Below are 22,982 nucleotides of genomic sequence, written 5' to 3' on the forward strand. Positions count from 1 at the left end.
CAAATGGGTCTTCCAAATGGACAATGACCCTAAGCATACTTCCAATGTTGTGGCATAATGGCTTAAATACAACAAAGTCAAGGTATTGGAGTGGCCATCACAAAGCCCTGACCTCAATCCTATAGAAAATTTGTGGGCAAAACTGAAAAAGCGTGTGTGAGCAAGGAGGCCTACAAACCTGACTCAGTTACATCAGCTCCGACAGGAGGAATGGGCCAAAATTCACCCAACTTATTATGCGAAGCTTGTGGAAGGCTACCCGAAACAACGTTTGACCCAAGTTAAACTATTTAAAGGCAATGCTACCAAATACTAAATGAGTGTATGTAAACTTCTGACCCACTGGGAATGTGATGAAAGAAATAAAAACTGAAATAAATCACTCTCTATTATTCTGACATTTTACATTCTTAAAATAAAGTGGTGATCCTAACTGACCTAAAACAGGGAATTTTTACTAGGATTAAATGTCAGGAATTGTGAAAAACTGAGTTTAAATGTATTTGACTAAGGTGTATGTAAACTTCTGACTTCAACTGTAGATAGAACCTGCCTTAGCTTGAACTACCCCCAACATTTAGTTTTTTGACAATACAGGAAGTAAGTAGAACTGGAGTTAAATGTTAGACCTCAGTAGTGTTAACTGATTCATTAGAGAATTCAGGCAGAAAAATCTGGGTGAAAACATGCTGTGATATATGAAGGTTATATCCCTGATCAATTCCTAATCATAGTTCCTTTGCTTTATGTAGATTGGTCATCATGCATACTATACCTCTGCCAGGCCCAGGGGGGGGGGGAATCTACACTCTGGAGTGAAGTTTCCCTTAGGTACAGATCTAGGATCAGCTTTCCCTCCCCCAATCCTACACTGAACCATTACTGGGAGAAATGCAAAAAAACTGACCCAAAATCTGCATTTAGGGACAACTGAACCCTACACCGGGATCTACATAGCACACTTATGTGAGACTTCATCGTAATAACTTTAAATGGGGGTTGTGATTAACTACAGGGAGCAGGGATCCCATCTAGATCTTTAGAAGCACAAGAAGGCACCCTTCTAAGGTTTTGACAGCAATTACGGTGGACTTGTGATTGAGCGAGTAGTGCCACTAGCCGCTGTTGAAGCAGTGCAGTTAGAGCTGGGTTTCTCTTCACCCAGACTACGCTGAGCCTGTCAGCTGGATGCAGAAACATGGGGCTGATACCGCCGAGCACAGCGGAAGCTACTAGCTAGCTGACCCAAGCCTCATCAGAAAGGGCTGGGCGAGGTCCCTACTCATCCCCCTACTGATTGTCACCGTCGTTGTCGTCGGAGACCTGGTCAGGGGGGATGGCTCGCGGGTTGCTGGCCCGGATGCTGGTGATGTGGGGACAGGAGGCGATCAGGTTGGCGATGCCCGATAGGGTCACGCCCGAGCCGTCCAGGTTCACCTGGGTCAGACACATGCACTTCAAGAACTTCAGTCCTGAGGGAAATGGACAGAAAAATAAGGTATATTAGGTTTTCACCTCTAAATACTTCAATGGAAGTGTTGCAAGATAATGAGTGGGACCTATAGAGATGTATTAGAGAGCTCATGGTCCCATCTTTGCAAAGTGCGCCCTTTATTCAACTGTATGATGGGATCTTACCGTGGTCAGTGATGCGTGTCCGGCTGAGGTTGAGCTTGAAGAGCTGAACACAGTGGACCAGACCTCTCCTCACGACCGTGTCGCCCACCTGAGTACTGGCCAAGCTTAATACCTGGAACATAAAGACAACATCAATGCTACTACTGCTAATAATTGCATCAAATCAAATGTTATTAGTCACATGCGCCGAATACAACAGGTGTAGACCTTACTTACAAGCTCCGAACCAACAATGCAGTTTAAAAAATATGAATAAGAAATAAAAGGAACAAGTAATTAAAGAGCAGCAGTAAAATAACAATAGCGAGACCATATACAGGGGGTACCGGTACAGAGTCAATGTGCGGGGGCACCGGTTAGTCGAGGTAATATGTACATGTAGGTAGAGTTATTAAAGTGATTATGCATAGATAATAACAGAGTAGCAGCGGCGTAAAAGAGGGAGTGGGGGGGGCAAAGCAAATAGTCTGGGTAGCCATTTGATTAGATGTTCAGGAGTCTTATGGCTTGGGGGTAGAAGCTGTTTAGAAGCCTCTTGGACCTAGACTTGACGCTCCGGTACCGCGTGCCGTGCGGTAGCAGAGAGAACAGTCTATTACTAGGGTGGCTGGGGTCTGACAATTTTTAGGGCCTTCCTCTGACACCGCCTGGTATAGAGGTTCTGGATGGCAGAAAGCTTGGCCCCAGTGATGTACTGGGCCGTACACACTACCCCCTGTAGTGTCTTGTTGCCATACCAGGCAGTGATGCAACCAGTCAGGATGCTCTCGATGTGAGGACCCATGCCAAATATTTTCCTGAGGGGGAATAGGTTTTGTTGTGCCCTCTTCACAATTGTCTTAGTGTGTTTGGACCATGATAGTTTGTTGGTGATGTGGACACCAAGGAACTTGAAGCTCTCAACCTGCTCCACTACAGCCCCGTCGATGAGAATGGGGGTCGTGCTCTGCCCTCCTTTTCCTGTAGTCCACAATCATCACCTTTGTCTTGATCACGTCAAGGGAGAGGTTGTTGTTCTGGCACCACACTGCCAGGTCTCTGACCTCCTCCCTATAGGCTGTATCGTCGTCGTCGGTGATCAGGACTACCACTGTTGTGTCATCGGCAAACTTGATGGTGTTGGAGTCGTACCTGGCCGTGCAGCTTGAACACAGTTTTACAATGGAGCTGCCATAGCTGCCCTATAACTTATTTGCAGAGTTCTATCCACTGACACAATAGTTGTCTACGGGGTTTCATGCCTGCTCCGTACCTGCAGGTGTGGCAGTCCGGTGACGAGGGCGGCCACTCCTCGGCTGGTGACGGCCGTGCGGTCCAGACACAGCTCCAGCAGCTCCTGCAGACAGCGCAGGGAGGGAAGCCCCGCGTCCGTCACCTGGGTGTTGCTGAGCGACAGCCTCTTCAGCCTGGAGACAGGAGAGGGGGACATTTCTATCAGGGTCGTGTACATTAGTGCTCGCCGTAGCAAAACGTTTTGCAACAGAAAACAAAAATGAGCGTATCTTATTGGACAGGTCATTTCAGGTAGTCCCTCTGTGTTTGAGTCCGTTTTCTTCTGTTTGGTCCCTAATGAATACGGCCCAGCATTTCTTCATTCACTGCAATGTCAACACTGGAGGACGCTGGTGAATCAACTAGAGCAGTGACCACCAATTCTAGTCCATGTGAGCAATAGTGTGCAGATTTTTGTTCCAGCTCACCACGAACACAACAAGTTAGTCTAAATGGTGAGTTGAAATCACTGTGTAGCTCCACAAGACAGAGGTTGGTGACCACTGAGTGCCAGTCTATCATGACAAGCGTGTATATTGACACCAGGAGAGGATAATAGTTATGAGAGAGAGCTGACCTGGTCATGGTAGCCAGCTGGGTGACCCCCTGGTCGGTGACGTATGTGTAGTCAGTAAGGTCCAGCTCGGACAGCAGGGACAGTCTGGAGAGGAAGGCCAGGCCGGCGTCCGTCACCGAGTGGCGTCCAGGCAGGGTCAGCTGGGTCAGCCTGAGCCCTGGGATGAACAAGCCAAAACAGACGTAGTACTTTAGTAAATACGTCAAACTATATACTGTGAGCCATACACAACATTAACATATGCAGTAATCTTCCCCTGTAATCGGGGACTGGACCTGAGAAAACAGGGTGAATGGACTCTGGAAAATCAATGACTTTAAGTCAATCAAACAGCAGTACTGCAGACCTTGAGGCCCTGATTTGAATACTCCTGCTGTACACACGCATAACATGCGCAGCTCACCTGAGATGATCTGGAGAACGTTGTTGCCATCAGCGACGGAGATGCCGGCCACGCTGAGGGCAGAGAGGGCGGAGTGGGTGGCCAGGTGCTCCAGAGAGCCCTCCCTCACCGCCGTGCCGTCCAGGTAGAGGGTCTGCAGGCTGGGAAGTTCAGCCAGGGCCGACACGTCACTCACCTGACAGACGAGGGAGGAAGGGGTCAAAGCAGACCTAATCTCAAATGGGCTCAGGATATTGTGGTTGGGTGTGTTGTCGTGTTTGTGTGCTTGTACGAGCGCAAGAGTGAGCTACCTTAGTGTGTTTGATGCTGAGCAGTCGTAGCTGGGGCACACAGGCGGGCAGCGCTGCCAGGGTGGCCTCCGTGATAGAGGTCTGGTTCAGACTAAGCTGGGTGAGTGTCGAAGGAGCAGACTGCAGGTACAGCACCATCCCTACATCGCTTACTTTGGTCTGGTCTAGCGACAGGAAAGACAGGCTCTTCAAGCCTTTAAGACACAAAGGGTGAGGAGTGAGATTTTTGTTTTATCTTAGTCCTCCTTTCAAGTTGGTGAAATGGTTGACACATTTATCCGTAATTATGAATTCAATCATTTTTACCAAGTTGAAGCGCCACTCTTGCCATATTATGCTCCCATATCGTGCATTCGGAAAGTATTCAGACCCCTTGGCTTCTTCCACATTTTATTACGTTACGGCCTTATTCTAAAATTGTTTTCTCCCCCCTCATCAATCTACACACAATATCCCAATTTTTGGGGGGAAATGTTAGCAAATGAAATATGACATTTACATAAGTATTCAGACCCTACTTTGTTGAAGCTGCTTTGGCAGCGATTGCAGCCTTGAGTCTTCTTGAGTATGACATTACAAGCTTGGCACATCTCTCTGTACTTTGCTCTGCTCATCTTTCCCTCGGTGCTGACTAGACTCCTAGTCCCTACCGCTGAAAAACATCCCCACAGCAGGAAACCTGGCACCATCCCAAAGGGTGAAGCATGGTGGTGGCAGCATCATACTGTGGGGATGTTTTTCAGCAGCAAGGACTGGGAGACTAGTCAGGATCGAGGGAAAAATGAACGGAGCAAAGTACAGCGAGATCCTTGATGAAAACCTGCTCCAGAGCGCTCAGGACCTCAGACTGGGGTGAAGGTTCACCTTCCAACAGGACAACGACCCTAAGCACACAGCCAAGACAACAAAGGAGTGGCTTCGGGACAAGTCTCTGAATGTCCTTGAGTGGCCCAGCCAGAGCCCGGACTTGAACCCGAACAAACATCTCTGGAGAGACCTGAAAATACTCTCTCCATCCAACCTGACAGAGCTTGAGAGGATATGCAGAGAAAAATGGGAGAAACTCCCCAAATACAGGTGTTCCAAGCTTGTAGCGTCATACCCAAGAAGACCTGAGGCTGTAATCTCTGCCAAAGGTGCTTCAACAAAGTACTGAGTAAAGGGTCTGAATACTTATGTAAATGTGATATTTCAGTTTTAGATTTTTTTTATAAAATGTGCAAGAATAAGGCTGTAACGTAACAAAATTTGGAAAAATTGAAGGGGTCTGAATACTTTCCGAATGCACTGTATATTCACAAGACCAAACTGCTTACCAAGCATTAAAAACGTAATTCATCCACAGGCGTTCTATGCTGTAGCCAGGGTCATATTTATTAGTGCACACCATAGCAAAACGTTTTGCAACAGAAAACCAAAACAAACGTTACTTATTGGGCAAGTTCAGGTATAGTCCCTTCCTGTTTCAGTCAGTTTTCTTTTGTTTGGTGCCTAGTGAATACAACCCAGAATTAGAGAAGAGCCTCACCTGTGATGTGCTGCAGACAGGAGTCTGTTAGCTTGCTACATGAGGCCAGGTTCAGGTGCTGCAGTTTCAGTAGGCTGCACAGCACAGAGAGGCCTGCGTCTGGACAACGGGAAGACAAAGAGATAGCAACCATCACTATCATAGCCACAAGCTGCAAAGATAACCGGTCACATGCTGAAAGTGATAGCTTACCAATGCATCTATATTCCTTTGTTTTTGTAACTTTCTTTCTTAACTTGGCATTCAAATGACGCTAATAATAGTGTTGAAATAGGACTCTGGTCAAAAGTAGATCACTTTATATGGAATAGGTTGCCATTTGGGACGCATAGTCAGTGAGCACAAATGCTGTCAAGGTAAAGGTATACCTGTGATGAGAGGAGAGTTGACCAGGCTCAGGTGCTTCAGTGCAGTGAAGGCCCGTAGCTGCCGGAGCAGCTCGTTGGTGGAGTACGGGTAGCAGTTGAGGACAAACTTCTGCATCGGGCAGCCGAAAAAGAGTTCCAGGGTGCGCGGGCGAAGGAGCCTCTCGCGGGACATGTGACTGAGCAGGAGCTCGGCCAGTTCGGGGGTCAGACACGACAGACTGCTACTGTACTGCATGCTGGGAGCTGAGAGAGGAGGAACGAAGGCGAGAAAGAAAAAAAGAAAGAAGTCGAGCATTTTCTATGCAGCTTTCCAGACATGAATTTCTGTGATCTTGAATTTTTTTACACAATTGCAATAAACCACAACCAATATCATTGTATGTACAATTCTGACAATTTCTGAGATGAGATGGTTGGAAAAACAGTCGTTTGGTTAGGTCGTTGTTTCGGCAAGAAGTGAGGCCTTTCAACATTTATTTGTGTGCAAATAACAGTGTTGGACTTTAAAGTTATTCTCTGACCTGTCATGAGGTTGACTGTGGCACGGGTGGCCATGACACAGAGGGAGGGGACGCTGGGCGTCCTGAAGGGTTTCTTCGGGGGGATGGGTGACCCTGAGTGGCCTGGGCGTCATCCTGGGCAGCTCTCTGGAGGCGCTCTACTGCAGCCTGGCCCGCTGCCCCCGGCACCACACAACCTGCAGCCTCCTCTGGCTCCACTGCTGGGTCCTCTGCCACCCCCTCCCTGGGAAAGACACAACCACGTTTGTATGACATCTAGTCAACTGATTAAAGATAAGAAAAGCTTCCCGAATCTCCCAATCTCCACCCTTCCTGTCATGGATTTAACAATGGTGGAAACTTACTCCAAGCCAATGCTTACACCAATCCAACGCTTTAAATCCATGACGGGGAGTGTGCAAGTTCACACTCTGGCTATAATGTGGAGAACTCTGCTGCATTCAAAATTAATGTATTTACAGAGCAAGTTTTGGTCCTGAGCCCCTTCTCAGGCTGCATGCCATCAAGGCTACATGCCAAGTCTGAAGTTTGCATGCCAACACATCAAGTCACAGCTTATGTTTGACCTTTAAGCCACTGGCACACTTCTACACATTCAACAAGTTTATAATAAGGCGTTGCAGTGCTGATCAGAGCTAAACACTGAAAAACAATCCACTTTCTACGGAGTTACCTATTACATATCAATTCAACTTGAATAATCCTACAAATATTTTTTCAGATGTAAGTTCTGCTTAGGGTTATAAACTCAGCAAAAAAAATAAACATTATCCCACTGTCAACTGCGTTTATTTTCAGCAAATTTAACATGTGTAAATATTTGTATGAACATAACAAGATTCAACAACTGAGACAAACTGAACAAGTTCCACAGACATGTGACTAACAGGAATTTAATAATGTGTCCCTGAACAAAGGAGGGGGGAGGGGGGGGGTCAAAATCAAAAGTAAGTCAGTATCTGGTGTGGCCACCAGCTGCATTAAGTACTGCAGTGCATCTCCTCATGGACTGCACCAGATTTGCCAGTTCTTGCTGTGAGATGTTACCCCACTCTTCCACCAAGGCACCTGCAAGTTCCCTGATATTTCTGGGGGGAAGGCCCTAGCCCTCACCCTCCAATCCAACAGGTCCCAGACGTGCTCAATGGGATTGAGATCCGGGCTCTTCGCTGGCCATGGCAGAACACTGACATTCCTGTCTTGCAGGAAATCACGCACAGAACGAGCAGTATGGCTGGTGGCATTGTCATGCTGGAGGGTCATGTCAGGATAAGTCTGCTGGAAGGGTACCACATGACGGAGGAGGATGTCTTCCCTGTAACGCACAGCGTTGAGATTGCCTGCAATGACAACAAGCTCAGTCCGATGATGCTGTGACACACCGCCCCAGACCATGACGGACCCTCCACCTCCAAATCGATCCCGCTCCAGAGTACAGGCCTCGGTGTAACGCTCATCCCTTCGACGATAAACGCCAATCCGAACATCACCCCTGGTGAGACAAAACCGCAACTCGTCAGTGAAGAGCACTTTTTGCCAGCCCTGTCCAGCGACGGTGGGTTTGTGCCCATAGTCGACGTTGTTGCCGGTGATGTCTGGTGAGGACCTGCCTTACAACAGGCCTACAAGCCCTCAGTCCAGCCTCTCTCAGCCTATTGCGGACAGTCTGAGCACTGATGGAGGGATTGTGCGTTCCTGGTGCAACTTGGGCAGTTGTTGTTGCCATCCTGTACCTGTTCCGCAGGTGTGATGTTCAGATGTACCGATTCTGTGCAGGTGTTGTTACACGTGGTCTGCCACTGTCCTTCCAGTCTCCCTGTAGCACTGTCTTAGGCGTCTCACAGTACGGACATTGCAATTTATTGCCCTGGCCACATCTGCAGTCCTCATGCCTCCTTGCAGCATGCCTAAGGCACATTCACGAAGATCAGCAGGGACCCTGGGCGTCTTTCTTTTGGTGTTTTTCCAGAGTCAGTAGAAAGGCCTCTTTAGTGTCCTAAGTTTTCATAACTGTGACCGTAATTGCCTACCGTCTGTAAGCTGTTAGTGTCTTAAGACCGTTTCACATGTGCACGTTCATTAATTGTTTATGGTTCATTGAACAAGCATGGGAAACAGTGTTTAAACCCTTTACAATGAAGAACTGTGAAGTTATTTGGATTTTTACGAATTATCTTTTAAAGACAGGATCCTGAAAAAGGGAGGTTTCTTTTTTTTCGCTGAGTTCAGATCCTGGACAGTATCAAATGTTAAATGAAATTGAAATCACGTTACAAAAAAAGACATTGCTTTAAAGTGGAGGTCATGGTCATGATATAGGCTAGGTTTAGGCTGGGCACTCACCTAAGTCTGTTGCCCTGGTCTGGCCAGTGGTGTCTGGGCTCCAGCCCGCCACGCAGCCGGTTCTCTGGGAAGAAGGGTAATCGGGGCATATCTGCTGGGGTTAACCATAGGTTAGGCCTTTAGGATACTCAATTTAAATCTGTATTAATTCTAGAAGCCATACATCTTGAATTACACTACATGACCAAAAGTATGTGGACTCGTCGAACATCTCATTCCAAAATCATGGGCATTAATACGGAGTTGGTCCCCCGTTTTCAGCTATAACAGCTTCCACTCTTCTGTGAAGGCTTTCCACTAGATGTTGGAACATTGCTGCGGGGACTTGCTTCCATTCAGCCACAAGAGCCTTAGTCAGGTCAGGCACTGATGTTGGGCAATTAAGCCTGGCTCGCAGTCGGCGTTCCAATTTATCCCGAAGGTTTTTGATGGGGTTGAGGTCAGCTTTACACCACTCCAGCCAACGCTTGGCATTGCACATGGTGACCTTAGGCTGCTCGGCCATGGAAACCCATTTCATGAAGCTCCCGACAAAGTTATTGTGCTGACCTTGCTTCCAGAGGCAGTTTGGAACTCAGTAGTGAGCGTTGCAACTGAGGACAGACGATTGTTACGCACTACGCGCTTCAGCACTCGGCAGTGACGTTCTGTGAGCTCGTGTGGCCTACCACCTCGCGGCTGAGCCGTTGTTGCTCCTAGAGGTTTCCACTTCACAATAACAGCACTTGCCATGTTGAAAGTCACTGAGCTCTTCAATAAAGCCATTTTACTGCCAATGTTTGTCTATGGAGATTGCAAGGCTAAGTGCTCGATTTTATACACCTGTCAGCAACGGGTGTGGCTGATATAGCCAAATCCACTAACTTGAAGGGACGTCCACATACTTTTGTATATATAGTGTATTTCAGACAAATATCCAGGCTATTTAACAATCTGAATGCCTGTCTCAGAGACATATCCTATGCCTCTCATAAACAACATCTCTCTCTAATCACAATGTTCCTCTTCTTCAGCTTTAGCTCCCTCTTTGGCTGTAAAAAGAATCCCCGGCAATGAGCTTCACATGAAGTGTAACACTTGGATTACTGTCTGTAACTCAGAGCTTGAATACTCAGAAAGACGGACTTAATTTGGCACGAGTGAGTGCAGTGCAAACTTGCATAAGTTGGAAAGTCAGGCGCATTCACCTGCCAATCAAAGCAGTTTTCTCATGGTGAGTGAGGAGATGTCGAACACCATCACTGGGCCAGTTGGCTCACTATCCTGACCGCAGCCATGGCAGGTTAGTTCAACGGATTTCTACACACACACTGGTTCACTTCAACTACTTCTGCAGTAACCTGCCGTAAAAAAATATATATATATTCCCAGGGGGACAGTAGGTTAAATCCTACTGCAAATGGGGCTGCAGTGCTCATCAAGTTCAAAGCCATTTGTCTATCCACTGACACAGAGAGAGGGCTCATCTTTATAGGACTGTAAAGAACAAGGAGTTCAGAGGAAAAACCAGGGAGACACAGAGAGAGGAAGGAAGGAAGGATAAAAGAAAATTCCAAACAGAGGTTGTAGTACCATTGAGGAGGAAGGGCGGCTCTCTACCCCCCTCTGGCATCTCTTCATCGTCTGAGCTGGCAGCCTCCTCTGCATCACCAGGATTCAGCTTCTGGCCCCGTCCTGTCAGGGAAAAACTGCATGAACACTTTGGAGTGGGATGAAGTGGCACCTAGACGCTGATCTTGGGTCAGTTTCACATTGTTCCCACTTACGGTTAAGGTTAGGATTGGGGGAGAGGAAGCTGATCCTAGATCTGTACCTAGGAGAAACTGCGCCCGGAGTGAACAATTCACATTAAGCTGACCCAGAGAATGCCTGAATGAAACTTAGTGCCTGTAATGGTGTTATGGTGTCTTCACAAAGTGACGCCTCAAACTAATGGGTCCATAATGCAATAGCCTTCGTGAGTAAGGCAATTATACAGCGTTACATGGTACCACGTAACCATTTATACTCCAAGAAAATGCATTTCTGAAGGTAAAACAGCCAACAAGTCATCGACTATGATATTTGAAAATACATCAAATACATTGTGAATGAGGACTTCATACGCCAGACGTGAATCGTACCCCAGGAGTGAGAAGGTCCGGTCATTGGGGGCCCAACACCAGGGATGCCTGCGTAGCCCACTGCTTCTTCCCACAGCTGGTGAGGCAGAGGTGGGGGCCGAGCGGGATCCTCCATCCCTTCCTCCTCCAACTCTGGTATCTGGGGCTGCTGTGGCTGGGGAAGCGCAGGGGGTGGAACCACCACCTCCCCCTGGCCCAATAAGAGGCGTGCAGCTGGGCTGGCCGGATCCTGGGGTGTCTCTGGGGGCGTGGTCTGGATACAGAGGGCGGCGTTGGGCGTGAGGCCCAGGGAGCGCAGGGAGCGCGCCAGCTCCGCCTCCCCAAAGCGTTTCCGCGGGAACCCCTGGAGGAGGGAAAAGGAGGCCAGGGAGGGGTAGCGCCCGGAGATGTGCTCCATCACGCTGCGCAGAGGGGCGTCGGCAGGGAAGCGCTCCCGCATGGACTCCCCAGAGGGAAGCCGGATCTACAGGGAGGGACAGAGGGTGAAACCTCCATTATAACATACCACCTCAGTCTCCATCTAACTAGGCTACACAATTCATGCACGCCTCTTTAATCAACTAAGGGGTGCTCTCAAGTCAACAATCAAGACAGATGTCTACCTATGCTCAGGGCTATAAATTAATACAACACATTTTGGTAACACTGGTGTTAAAGAGCACCAGAAAAGAAGATGTTTCTAATTGATTGAGATATAGCCTATATATTGGACCTATATGTATTCTAGCTACTTCTGAAGCACACATTGTACCATAAAAACGAATATGGAACCCTGTAAAACATTTGTTTATTATAAAAAGCTAAAATGTTGATGCAAAAACCTGTCATTGGTGGAATATTAGGTTTCTACACTGTGTAACAGGTTATTTTTATAAATAATGGAGCCAATGTGTGACATAGGGATCAACATTCCAAACGGATTTTCATGCAGTTCCACATGTGTACTTAGAGGAATAAAAGTGAATATATGCAAATTGACCCATAACTCCAGCGCTTCATTTTAATTTTCAAGGACCTCAACGTTATACAATTGTAAATCATTGTATATATAGGGCCTAATATAGAACCCCTAAATAGGCCATTACCACTAAAAATACCTTTTTTAGGCCTTGCCAATGCGTTGATATTCAAATTATTATTACATTCTGAAATATGTGAGAATAATGTGGACATTGTCTGACTAAATAGACTGGATACATGCATGGCAATTTTTCTGTAGCCTACAGTATGTGGTTGACGCAGGCACACATAATTAAGTTATGAAAAGTGGAAGGATTTGTATGGAAAGCCAAATTGAAGCCAACATTCGATGTTGCCAGCAGCATACCACCCTGCATCCCACTGCTGGCTTGCCTCTGAAGCTAAGTTGATCCTGGTTGGTCCCTGGATGGGAGACCATATGCTTCTGGAAGTGGTGTTGGAAGGTCAGTAAGAAGCACTCTTTCCTCTGGTAAAATAAATAAATAATAATATCCCAATGCCCCAGGGCAGTGATTGGGGACATTGCCCTGTGCAGTGTGCCGTCTTTCGGATGGGACGTTAAACGGGTGTCCTGACTCTCTGTGGTCACTAAAGATTCCATGGCACTTATCGTAAGAGTAGGGGTGTTAACCCTGGGGTCCTGGCTAAATTCCCAATCTGGCCCTCATACCATCATGGCCACCTCATCATCCCCAGCTGCCAATTGGCTCATTCATCTCCTCTCCCCATTAACTATTCCCCAGGTCGTTGCTGTAAATGAGAATGTGTTCTCAGTCAATTTACCTGATAAAATAAGGGTAAAAGAGTTATCCTCATAATAAGCGCACGTGGTTTTACCGCACCCTTCAATTGAAGAGGCAGGAAACAAACGAAAGTGGCCACATTTCTCACAAAAACGATTTAAAAATGAAAATCAGGGAAAATCATAAAGGCAACAGGAGAACTTATAAATTGGCTACAATAATTACAAGGACTTTTCAAGCACCAAATTGAAGAAATGTCTGCTTTTTAAGGTAGTCCTACTCCAGTACTTGAATTTCTGAGCTCCAAATTCAAGTAGGCTTTTCAAGCCCCTTGTATTGTTTAAAATTGCAGGTGTACGTAACATGGGGGGAAAAATGTATTTGTCATGTTATTTCATTACCAGATGATATTGAGAATAAGCCCACTAGGCTATTTATACTGATCAAAAATATTAACGCAACAAGTAAAGTGTTGGTCCCATATTTTCATGAGCTGAAATAAAAGGTCCCAGAAATGTTCCATAACAGTGGTGTAAAGTACTTAAGTAAAAATACTTTAAAGTACTACATAAGTCGTTTTTTGGGGTATCTCTACTTTACTATTTATATTTTTGACAACTTTTACTTCACTACATTCCAAAAGAAAATTATGTACTTTTTACTCCATACATTTTCCCTGACACCCAAAAGTACTCGTTACATTTTGACAGGAAAATGGTCCAATTCACACACTTATCAAGAGAACATCCCTGGTCATCCAAACTTCCTCTGATCTGGCGGACTCACTAAACACAAACGCTTCATGTGTAAAATATGTCTGAGTGTTGTAGTGTGCCCCTGGCTATCCGTCAATAAAAATAAAAACATTTAAATGGCCAGTCTGGTTTGCTTAAAATAAGGAATTTGAAATGGTTTATACTTTTACTTTTGATATTTAAGTGCATTTTAGCAATTCCATTTACTTTTAATATTTAAGTATATTTCAAACAAATACTTTTAGAGACTTTTACTCAAGTAGTATTTTACTGGGTGACTGTCACTTTTACTTGAGTCATTTTCCATTAAGGTATCTTTACTTTTATGACAATTGAGTATTTTTTCCACCACTGTTCCATACCACAAAAATATTATTTCTCTAAAATTCCGTGCACAAATTTGTTCACATCCCTGTTAGGGAGCATTTCTCCTTTGCCAAGATAATCCATCCACTTTATAGGTGTGGCATATCAAGAAGCTGATTAAACAGCATGATCATTTAACAGGTGCACCTTGTGCTGGGGATGATAAAAGGCCACTCTAAAATGTGCAATTTTGTCACATAACACATTCATATTTTTGTTCAGTATCATTTTTGTCATTATATGCAGAATAATTAATAGGAATAGTATTGGGTGATGCGCAATAGTCTAGCCTACACAATTGCGCATAGTAGACTCGGTGTCCAATCTGAGGCACAAAAACATGAACACATTACCTTGATGTTTTCTCTGTTAAAATCTAATGAGACCCTGCTGTAAATCAAGCAGACAAATGATCAACATCAATTCGCTAGGGATATTAGATCCAACATGGAACCAAGTACAACTGTCACTGGCGTAACGAATGAGACAAAATATTCGCAAACACCTTTTTTCTAGCACTTGGGCTGTTGTTGTGTCGCATGCGCTATCACAACAGCTGTTAGTCAATTGACTGTCATTAGGAAAATTCCTTCCTGGATCAGATGATGTGTGAAAACATCCAAGGCTTAACTAGTCAGCTTGACACCAAATGCGCATCCAACAAGTATTATGCATAATTATTGAAGAACCACGTTAAATGACATTATCGATTTAGGTTTTAAGTAGAAAGGTAAGATAACCATTTTGGTTCGAAGCATTCGATTTTGCAATCACATTGTTTTGGATGTGTGTGCCCCCCCGTAACAAATCTTGATACAAAAAACCTGTCCGACATACACTACTGGTCAAAAGTTTTAGAACGCCTACTCATTCAAGGGTTTTTCTTTATTTTTACTATTTTCTATATTGTAGAATAATAGTGAAGACATCAAAACTATGAAATAACACATTTGGAATCATATAGTATCCCAAAAAAGTGTTAAACAAATCAAAATTATATTTGAGATTTTTTAAATAGCCACCCTATGCCTTGATGACAGCTTCCAAAGTCATCCAACCATTATAAATAATGTAAAGCAAAAGCGGTGTGGTGAACTGGATGATAATTTATATTGGGAGAGCCTGCTTTGAGACAAACATGGGGACTCCTCTTGATAAATCAATCAATATCAGATTTTTGTTTTCACGGAATCTAAATTTGGATATTTGGTTACAATTAGGCTGGAAAATATTAGCTAAATTGAGGTGAGTGCTTATGATCATTATTCTAGGTTGCTCATCTATTAGCAGGACTGATCAGAAAATGTTGCTAGCATGTTATGTAGCCTAACGTTAGTGGATTATTTTGCTTTTCACTCGCGTAATAGCCTAGGCTTCTCCAAACCAAAATCCTGTGACTTGTCTGGTAATGAATCAATGTGATTTTTTAAAACTAAAACTCCATATTTTTGGTTAATTGACCTCTGGCTGGGAAAATACGTGGAGGTGCAGCTCATCTATTCGTTTGCTCATTTATAACATATCAGAAACATTTAGCATGTTATAATGTAAGCTTAAATCAATAAGTGCATTATTTTGCTATTGATTGACATTAGGCAATTGACTTTAGGCAATTCCAAAAGCCTGAGGAGGTTGTGAAATATGAACACGACACTCACATGCTTTTGAAATCTACGCATATCATGATGAAAATAGTCACTCGGGAACAACAGTACAGTGAAGCGCACTGGTCGTAGAGCAAAATATTTAGGAGCATATGCAACCAAAATGGTCGCACTTTAGAGCACTGCCTATGCTGCTAGACATACAGTGGCTTCATGAAGTATTCATATCACTTGACTTATTCCACATTTTGTTATTACAGTCTGAATAAAAAAACGATTTCAATTTCTCTTCTCACCATCTACACACAATACCCCATAATGACAAAGTGAAAACATCTTTTTTCTCTCTCAAATTTATTGAGAATGAAATACAGAAATATTGAATTTACATAAGTATTCACAACCCTGAGTCAGTACTTTGTAGAAGCACCTTTGCCAGCAATTACAGCTGAACCTTTCTGGGTAAGTCGCTTTGCACACCTGGATTGTGAACATTTGCCCAATATTATTTTCAAAATTATTCAAGCTTTGTCAAATTGGTTGTTGATCATTGCTAGACAACCATTTTCGGGTCTTGCCATAGATTTGAGTAGATTTAAGTCAAAACTGTAACTTGACCACTCAGGAACATTCACTGTCTTCTTGATAAGCAACTCCAGTGTAGATTTGGCCTTGTGTTTTAGGTTATTGTCCTGATGAAAGGTGAATTCATCTCCCAGTGTCTGATGGAAAGCAGACTGAACCAGGTTTTCCTATAGGATTTTGCCTGTGCTTAGCTTCATTCCATTCTTATCCTGAAAAACTCCACAGTCCTTAACAACTACAAGCACAGCCATAACATCATGCAGTCACGACTATGTTTGAAAATATGGAGAGTGGTAATACTCTAATGTTTTGTATTGTATTTGCCCCAAACATAACACTTTGCATTCAGGACAAAAAGTTAATTGCTTGGCCACATTTTTTGTAGTATTACTTTAGTGCCTTATTTCAAACAGGATGCATGTTTTGGAATATTTTTATTCTGTGCAGGCTTCCTTTTCATTCTGTCAATTAGGTTAGTATTGTGAAGTAACTACAATGTTGTTGATCCATCCTCAGTTCTATCACAGCCATGTAACTATGTAACTGTTTTAAAGTCACCATTGGCTTCATGGTGAAATCCCTGAGCAGTTTCCTTCCTCTCTGGCAACTGAGTTAGGAAGGACAGCTGTATCTTTGTAGTTACTGGGTAATTAACAACTTCACCATTCTCAAAGGGATATTCAATGTCTGCTTTTTTTTTTTATCCATCTACCAATAGGTTCCCTTCTTTACGAGGCATTGGAAAACCTCTTTTTGGTTGAATCTGTGTTTGTAATTCAATGCTCGACTGAGGGACCTTATAGATAATTGTATGTTTGGGGTACAGAGATGAGGTAGTCATTCAAAAATCATGTTAAACACTATTATTGCAGTCCATGTAACTTATTAACCACATTTTTACTCCTAAACTTATTTAAGCTTATCATAGCAAAGGGGTTGAATACTTATTGACTCAAAGATATTTCAGCTTTTCATTTTTAAATACATTTGTAGAAATTTCAACAACAAAAAGAATCCACTTTGACATTATGGGGTATTGTGTGTAGGCCAGTGACAAAAAAAAATCTCAGTTGAATCAATTTTAAATTCAGGCTGTAACAACAAAAAGTCAAGGGGTGTGAATACTTTCTGAAGGCGCTGAATGTAAACATTGCCAGAGGAGGGTTCAGTCTCACCATACCATGAGGATGCAGTTGTTGTCTACACTAGTCTGGACCGTACCCCCCAGCCTCTGGCCTTGGCTGCTGCCAGGGGGGGACGTGGTCTCAGTGGGGGCGCTCGGCTGGGTCTTCTTCTCCTGTAAGCTCCTCCGGTCCTCAGCAATACGCTTCAGCACCAGCTCACGCTCCTGAGGTAACAACACACACGTCACAGGGATGCCATGGCTGAGTGTGACTTTTTTGCAAAAAGGGCTGAATATATAGTCTCAATCATTTGAATAAACCAATCTTCAGTGTAAAATGTGTCACTAGGCAGTATGCACTGCAGTATGTTAGACCAGCATGTCGAATACCATGTGGCTATGCTGGGTGTGTGTGTGTACTCCGTGTGTTTCAGCTGATCCATCAGGCAGGTGCTGCTGACCTGTTTCTTCTGCCTCCTCTCATTCCTGGCCTCGTTGGCCACACGCATCCTCTGCTGCTCCTGAAAGTCACTCTTGTCCTGCCTGATACGGGACTCCAGCGGTGGGGTGTCTGTGGATGGGCCGGTGGGCTGAGGGGGTCCCAGGACTAAAGAGGGGCCTTCAGACACACATTAGAAACAGAACGGTCACTGCTGAAATAAAGAGTCAAATAACTAGCTACTATGCTATGTCCAGAGTAGGTTGGTGTTGCCCAAAACTTCAGTTAAGTAATATATATTTAAGGCTACAATTTCAAGAGAGGAATGTGTCTGAGGCAGGGGAGACGACTGGGAAAGGGGATAGATACCTAGTCAGTTGCACAACTGAATGCATTCAACTGAAATGTGCCTTCCTCATTTAAACCTCTGAATCAGAGGTGCGGGGGCTGCCTTAATCAACATAATCGGCACCCGGGGAGCAGTTGTTGTGGGGGTTAACTGCCTTACTCAGATTTTTCCACCTTGCCAGCTCGGGGATTCAAACAAGTAACCTTTCGCTTACTGTCCCAACTCTCGAACCACAAGCCTACCAAACGCCACTGCCCCCTCTCATTGAAGTCACAAAGTTCAAGGTCGAACGCAGTACTGTAGGCTATTTCCAGAAAGTAAGATCCCCATTATGGTGAACGGGAAAATGGCAATCTTTGTGGTCAATATTCGTGTAAATATTTACATATTTTTTTACACAATCATAGTACTAATAATTGCTTCATTCACAACACATGCATGTCCTTGAACCGATTATTTTTAAATCGCACACAAAATAAGAAGGCAAATTGAGTTGCTACCACCAGCCTACACTACCCCGGTTGGCCTTCAACTTGAGATACTAAATGAGAGGGGGGCAGCACTAAGGTAGCCTGCAAAGTCACTTCCTAGAGTAGCTAAAACTACACATGCGATGTTTCCAAAAACTCCTCCATGAGCAAGGTGGCAATACGTCAAATGCACCACAAAGACTTCATGTAATCAATGTCATCACTATGTTATAACAAATAAGCATTATTGGAAGATTATGAGGGAGGGAGATTAGCTTGGAAACAAAAAGCTTGGATAATTTACTGTAACTTATGCCCTGTCCTGTACACAGTTCCCCCTGTATATGCAGCTGGAAACAAGGCAAAGCCACTCGCTGTTCCAAGTTTTACAAGACCGTTATCTGATTTGTACAAAAGGAATTAAAGACATCGCAAGTGGTCAATTGTGCACAATAAGACATTGGACCATTACATTACAGTATGCAATCAACCATGGAAAACAAATGCCTGATGAAATATCATAATGGTGTGTCACACCTCTTCTGTCATTGGGCGATGTCTGTGAGTGTGATGTGCCTGGGGGGCAAGAGCTCCCCGCATCTTTGGGAGGGTTGAATGCAGCGAACGCCGTTGAAACTGGCTGGGATGGATTTTTGACCAGCTTGTGCCTCAGATTTTCACCTTGTAAAAGCCTGCCGTAAACACATAGGGAAAAAAAGATGGGGGGGAAAAAATATGAACCATTTGACATGTTCAGTTATTGGCAACACCTGTCTTGACATCGGAAAACAGTTCCGTCCATTTAAGGGTTATGGTTTAGGAGGACTCACCACTCAGCTGCGTCAGGCACAGAGAAGTGTCCTGCCTGCACGGCAGACTGGATCTGCTCCTCACTGAAACCCATCTCACACAGGGTATGGAACAACTCTCCGATAGTCTGCAACACAAGGCCATGGGGGTGTGAGACAAACAGGGAAACTCATAACAAAAGGCGGGCCTATACACAAATCGCACTCTTGCCCGAACACAAAAGGGGCAAAGGGTGCCCCTGGTGTCTTTGAGCAGATCAATCAGATGATGCCCTACAAAATCAATCAATCTCAGTCAATAATGCACGAATGAAGTGTGACTGATGAATGGAGTGATTGTTTGGCTCTGATGACAAAGTGCAAGTTTGACCAAAGACAGCAGCTGATTGAAGTGAGCTAGCCTTGAGATGAATCCTTATAGGGAAATGCTGTGTTGTCATACAAGCTTGTTTTCTAGGTCTGATGAAGCTCAACAATTTCATACGTATTTTCAACTAGCTGGCATCTAGCTAGCTGTATTGTACTTCCAGTGCCAATTAATAAACTATAGTCACAGATAGAACGATGAGACAGATATGTCCTCAGATGTATAAATGTGAAGCATCTGCTTGGCGTTTCCACTCATGAGAGGAAGCCCACTGGCCGGTGTCGTGCCGAAAATCTCACCCCCGCCAGAATTCTCCCCCCCTCGAGTGAACGAGCACGCACTCAATTCTTCATTGCTGTGACTTTCTTGCTAGTTGAGATTTCTGCTCTTCCGGCCGTTGTCAGTTTAGCCTACATTTCACTGATCTTAGTAGCAGAAAGCATTTTTTATTTGTGTCCTTTGATCGCGGGGGGTAGGCACTAATAATGTCTGCAGTTTTTGGTTTGGCTATTTGGCTAAATACATCTCTTTGCCAAAATTCATAATCTCTCCCATGTCTTATTCGACTAGAAGTTGTTCTGAAATGTTTATTGCTTGCCTACATTTTACTCCCTCTGTTTAATATAACACACATACATTAATTATTAATTTCAGTTGCCTATCCTGATGTGAAGTTTGTTCTATAGAAAGTATTTAACTCTGATGTGCGCCACAGAAAGTATTTGAATAAATTTTGTCACTAAAGGAAATTAGAAGGGTGGGATTTCGGCAAGGTCATTTTCTTGCCTGCCAGAATTCAACCACCCTTCTAATTTCCTTAATTCTGTGGCTAGAGTCAAATACTTTCCGTGGCACACACTACTGGTCAACATGAGCTACCAAAATGAGGGGGGGGGAGAATGGGGGGGGGAGAATTTCGGCAGGCAAGGAAACGGCCCTTCTAATTTCTTTCATTTTGTCACTAGAGTCAAGTACTTTCTGTGGCACACATCAGAGTCAAATACTTTCTATAGAACAAACTTCCCGTCAGGATAGGCAACCGAAATTAATAATCAATGTATGTGTGTTATATTAAACAGAGGGAGTAAAATGTAAGCAAGCAATAAACATTTCAGAACAACTTCTAGTCGAATAAGACATGGGAGAGATTACGAATTTTGGCAAAGAGATGTATTTAGCCAAATAGCCAAACCGAAAACTGCAGACATTGCTAGTGCCTACCCGCGATCAAACCGCCATAAAAAATCTAATGAAAATTTGCCTAATCTTGATCATTGACAGCTGCCTTGAAGGACACAAATAAAAAATGCTTTCTGCTACTAAGATCAGTGAAATGTAGGCAACGGATCAATACAGTTTTCGGTTCCTAAAACTACCATCTGATATGAACCAAGTGGACTACGTTTTGAAGACTTTACCCTTTACAAAAGTTTTTTTTTTTAATCGCGTTGTTTAGGAGTGCAACGGGAATGAGTTACTGCACACGCGCACTTCACAGAAGAGGTGTTCCCTGATGGAAATATGCAGATATTGCTAGATCGCGCCAATAGGATATCGGTAGCTCGTGCTTGGCTCTGCCCACTTTGACTAATTTATTCCTATTGGAAACGACAGTCTGTGGTCAATCTTGGTTTAGTTACAAAAAATCTTTGCTATAGTCTAGGACCTCTACTCTAGGTTAGAAACTTCGACGTGACATGATGATCACTCTGAACTCCACTTCTTCAGGGAAATGATCAAAGTCCGGGTATTTTACTTGAGCTCATTCTAACCTAAACAGGACAATTTGTATCTTAAAGCAGATAACTACCGGTAGCTAGCTAGCTTACTGTCATCCTAGCATGCGAACTACTGCTACGGGAATTTACAATGGAGGATGTGCTAGGTACAATAGCTAGCATAGTTAGCTAACGTTATCCAATTAGCTAGCTAACTGCTAGTTACTACTGTACCAACTTATCTAAGTAATAACTGTTATTCTTTAGAAGTGAAAGTATTAAGCCAGTTGGCTATTTGCAACTTACCGGAGTGGAATCCATACTTTCAGTTTCAGTGGTTCTTTGCACTAGCTAGCTATGTGCCCTGTTGTTGGCTTGCATGTCAAGGAAAGATTAGTAGCCAGAGCCAATGGCTACATTACAGAACGCGATTTGAACCTATCAAAACTGCTGACAGACAGTGGGAAACGCCCCGAAAACCACCGTTATTCCAAAATAAGAAAATGTTTATACAGACTACACACACGTTTGAACACTTCGTCGTTTCGTTTCAATATAACTCTCTGTAGCAATGTGTACTCAGACAAGACAGTCAGCAAATGATAATCCACACAACATAACCAGCAGCTCGTGGTGCCGCTTTCTTTAAATTACTGTATTTGAACAGCAGGGGTCAGGCTTGCTCCATTTATTCTCTGACCATGGTTTATCCACCGCAAGAACAGTAGTAGTACAGTTTGCCTGGTACTCAAACGCCTTGCTCCGGCCAAACACTACGCCACAAAGAGCAGCGAAATCCTTTTATCCCCTCCCAAATGTATCAGAACTTGTCAAGAAAATAACAGGGGACTTGAATTATGATGACGTAAACACCACATGACAAAAGTATGTGGACACCTGCTCGTTGAACATCGACATTCCAAAATCCTAGGCATTAACATGTAGTTGGTCCCCCTTTGCTGCTATAACAGCCTCTGCTCTTCTGGGAAGGCGTTCCACTAGATGTTGGAACATTGCTGCAGGGACTTGCTTCCATTCAACCACAAGAGCAGTGAGGTTGGTCACTGATGTTGGGCAATTAGGCCTGGCTTGCAGTCAGCATTCCAATTCATCCCAAAGGAGTTTCGATGGGGTTGAGGTCAGGGCTCTGTGCAGGCCAGTCAAGTTCTTCCACACCGATCTCAACAAAACATTTCTGTATGAACCTTGCTTTGTGCACCCGGGCAATGTCATGCTGAAACTAGAAAGGGCCTTCCCCAAATTATTGCTACAAATTTGGAAGCACAGAATCGTCTAGAATGTCATTGTATGCTGTAGCGCTAAGATTTCCCTTCACTGGAACTAAGGGGCCTAGTCCAAACCATTATTCCTCTTCCAAACTTTACAGTTGGCACTATGTATTGGGGCAGGTAGTGTTCTCCTGGCAGATTCGTCCGTCGGACTGCCAGATGGTGAAGTGTGATTCATCACTCCAGAGATCTCGTTTCCACTGCTCCAGAGTCCAATGGCGGCAAGCTTTACACCACTCCAGGTGACTATTGGCATTGCACATGGTGATCTTAGCCTTGTGTGCGGCTGCTCGGCTATGGAAACCCATTTCATGATGCAGA

General features: G+C 44.2%; 1 protein-coding gene across 3 annotated transcripts; it reads right to left on the reverse strand.

Moving 5' to 3' along the window:
* Positions 1 to 322: 322 nt before the first annotated feature.
* On the reverse strand, positions 323 to 22,004 carry LOC106590173 (UBX domain-containing protein 1-B). Of its 3 annotated transcripts, none has more exons than XM_045711051.1 (10): positions 8,941 to 9,031; positions 6,598 to 6,820; positions 6,077 to 6,319; positions 5,709 to 5,807; positions 4,181 to 4,374; positions 3,891 to 4,065; positions 3,488 to 3,644; positions 2,891 to 3,044; positions 1,639 to 1,750; positions 323 to 1,472 (listed from the first exon to the last, which is right to left on the reverse strand). In XM_045711051.1, exons 2-10 carry the CDS (start codon positions 6,629 to 6,631, stop codon positions 1,291 to 1,293), a joined length of 1,350 nt encoding a protein of 449 aa, XP_045567007.1. In that variant the 5' UTR covers positions 6,632 to 6,820; positions 8,941 to 9,031; the 3' UTR covers positions 323 to 1,290. The 3 variants fall into 3 exon arrangements, with proteins under 3 accessions (XP_045567007.1, XP_014036333.2, XP_014036334.2); XM_014180858.2 differs by lacking the exons at positions 323 to 1,472; positions 1,639 to 1,750; positions 2,891 to 3,044; ... (2 more) ...; positions 4,181 to 4,374; positions 5,709 to 5,807 and adding exons at positions 10,513 to 10,614; positions 11,064 to 11,526; positions 17,278 to 17,445; ... (2 more) ...; positions 19,309 to 19,415; positions 21,679 to 22,004 and having other exon boundaries at positions 8,941 to 9,034; XM_014180859.2 differs by lacking the exons at positions 323 to 1,472; positions 1,639 to 1,750; positions 2,891 to 3,044; ... (2 more) ...; positions 4,181 to 4,374; positions 5,709 to 5,807 and adding exons at positions 10,513 to 10,614; positions 11,064 to 11,526; positions 17,278 to 17,445; ... (2 more) ...; positions 19,309 to 19,415; positions 21,679 to 22,002.
* Positions 22,005 to 22,982: the final 978 nt, after the last annotated feature.

The sequence above is a fragment of the Salmo salar genome, chromosome ssa29 (genome assembly GCF_905237065.1).
Source record: "Salmo salar chromosome ssa29, Ssal_v3.1, whole genome shotgun sequence".
NCBI lineage: Eukaryota > Metazoa > Chordata > Actinopteri > Salmoniformes > Salmonidae > Salmo > Salmo salar.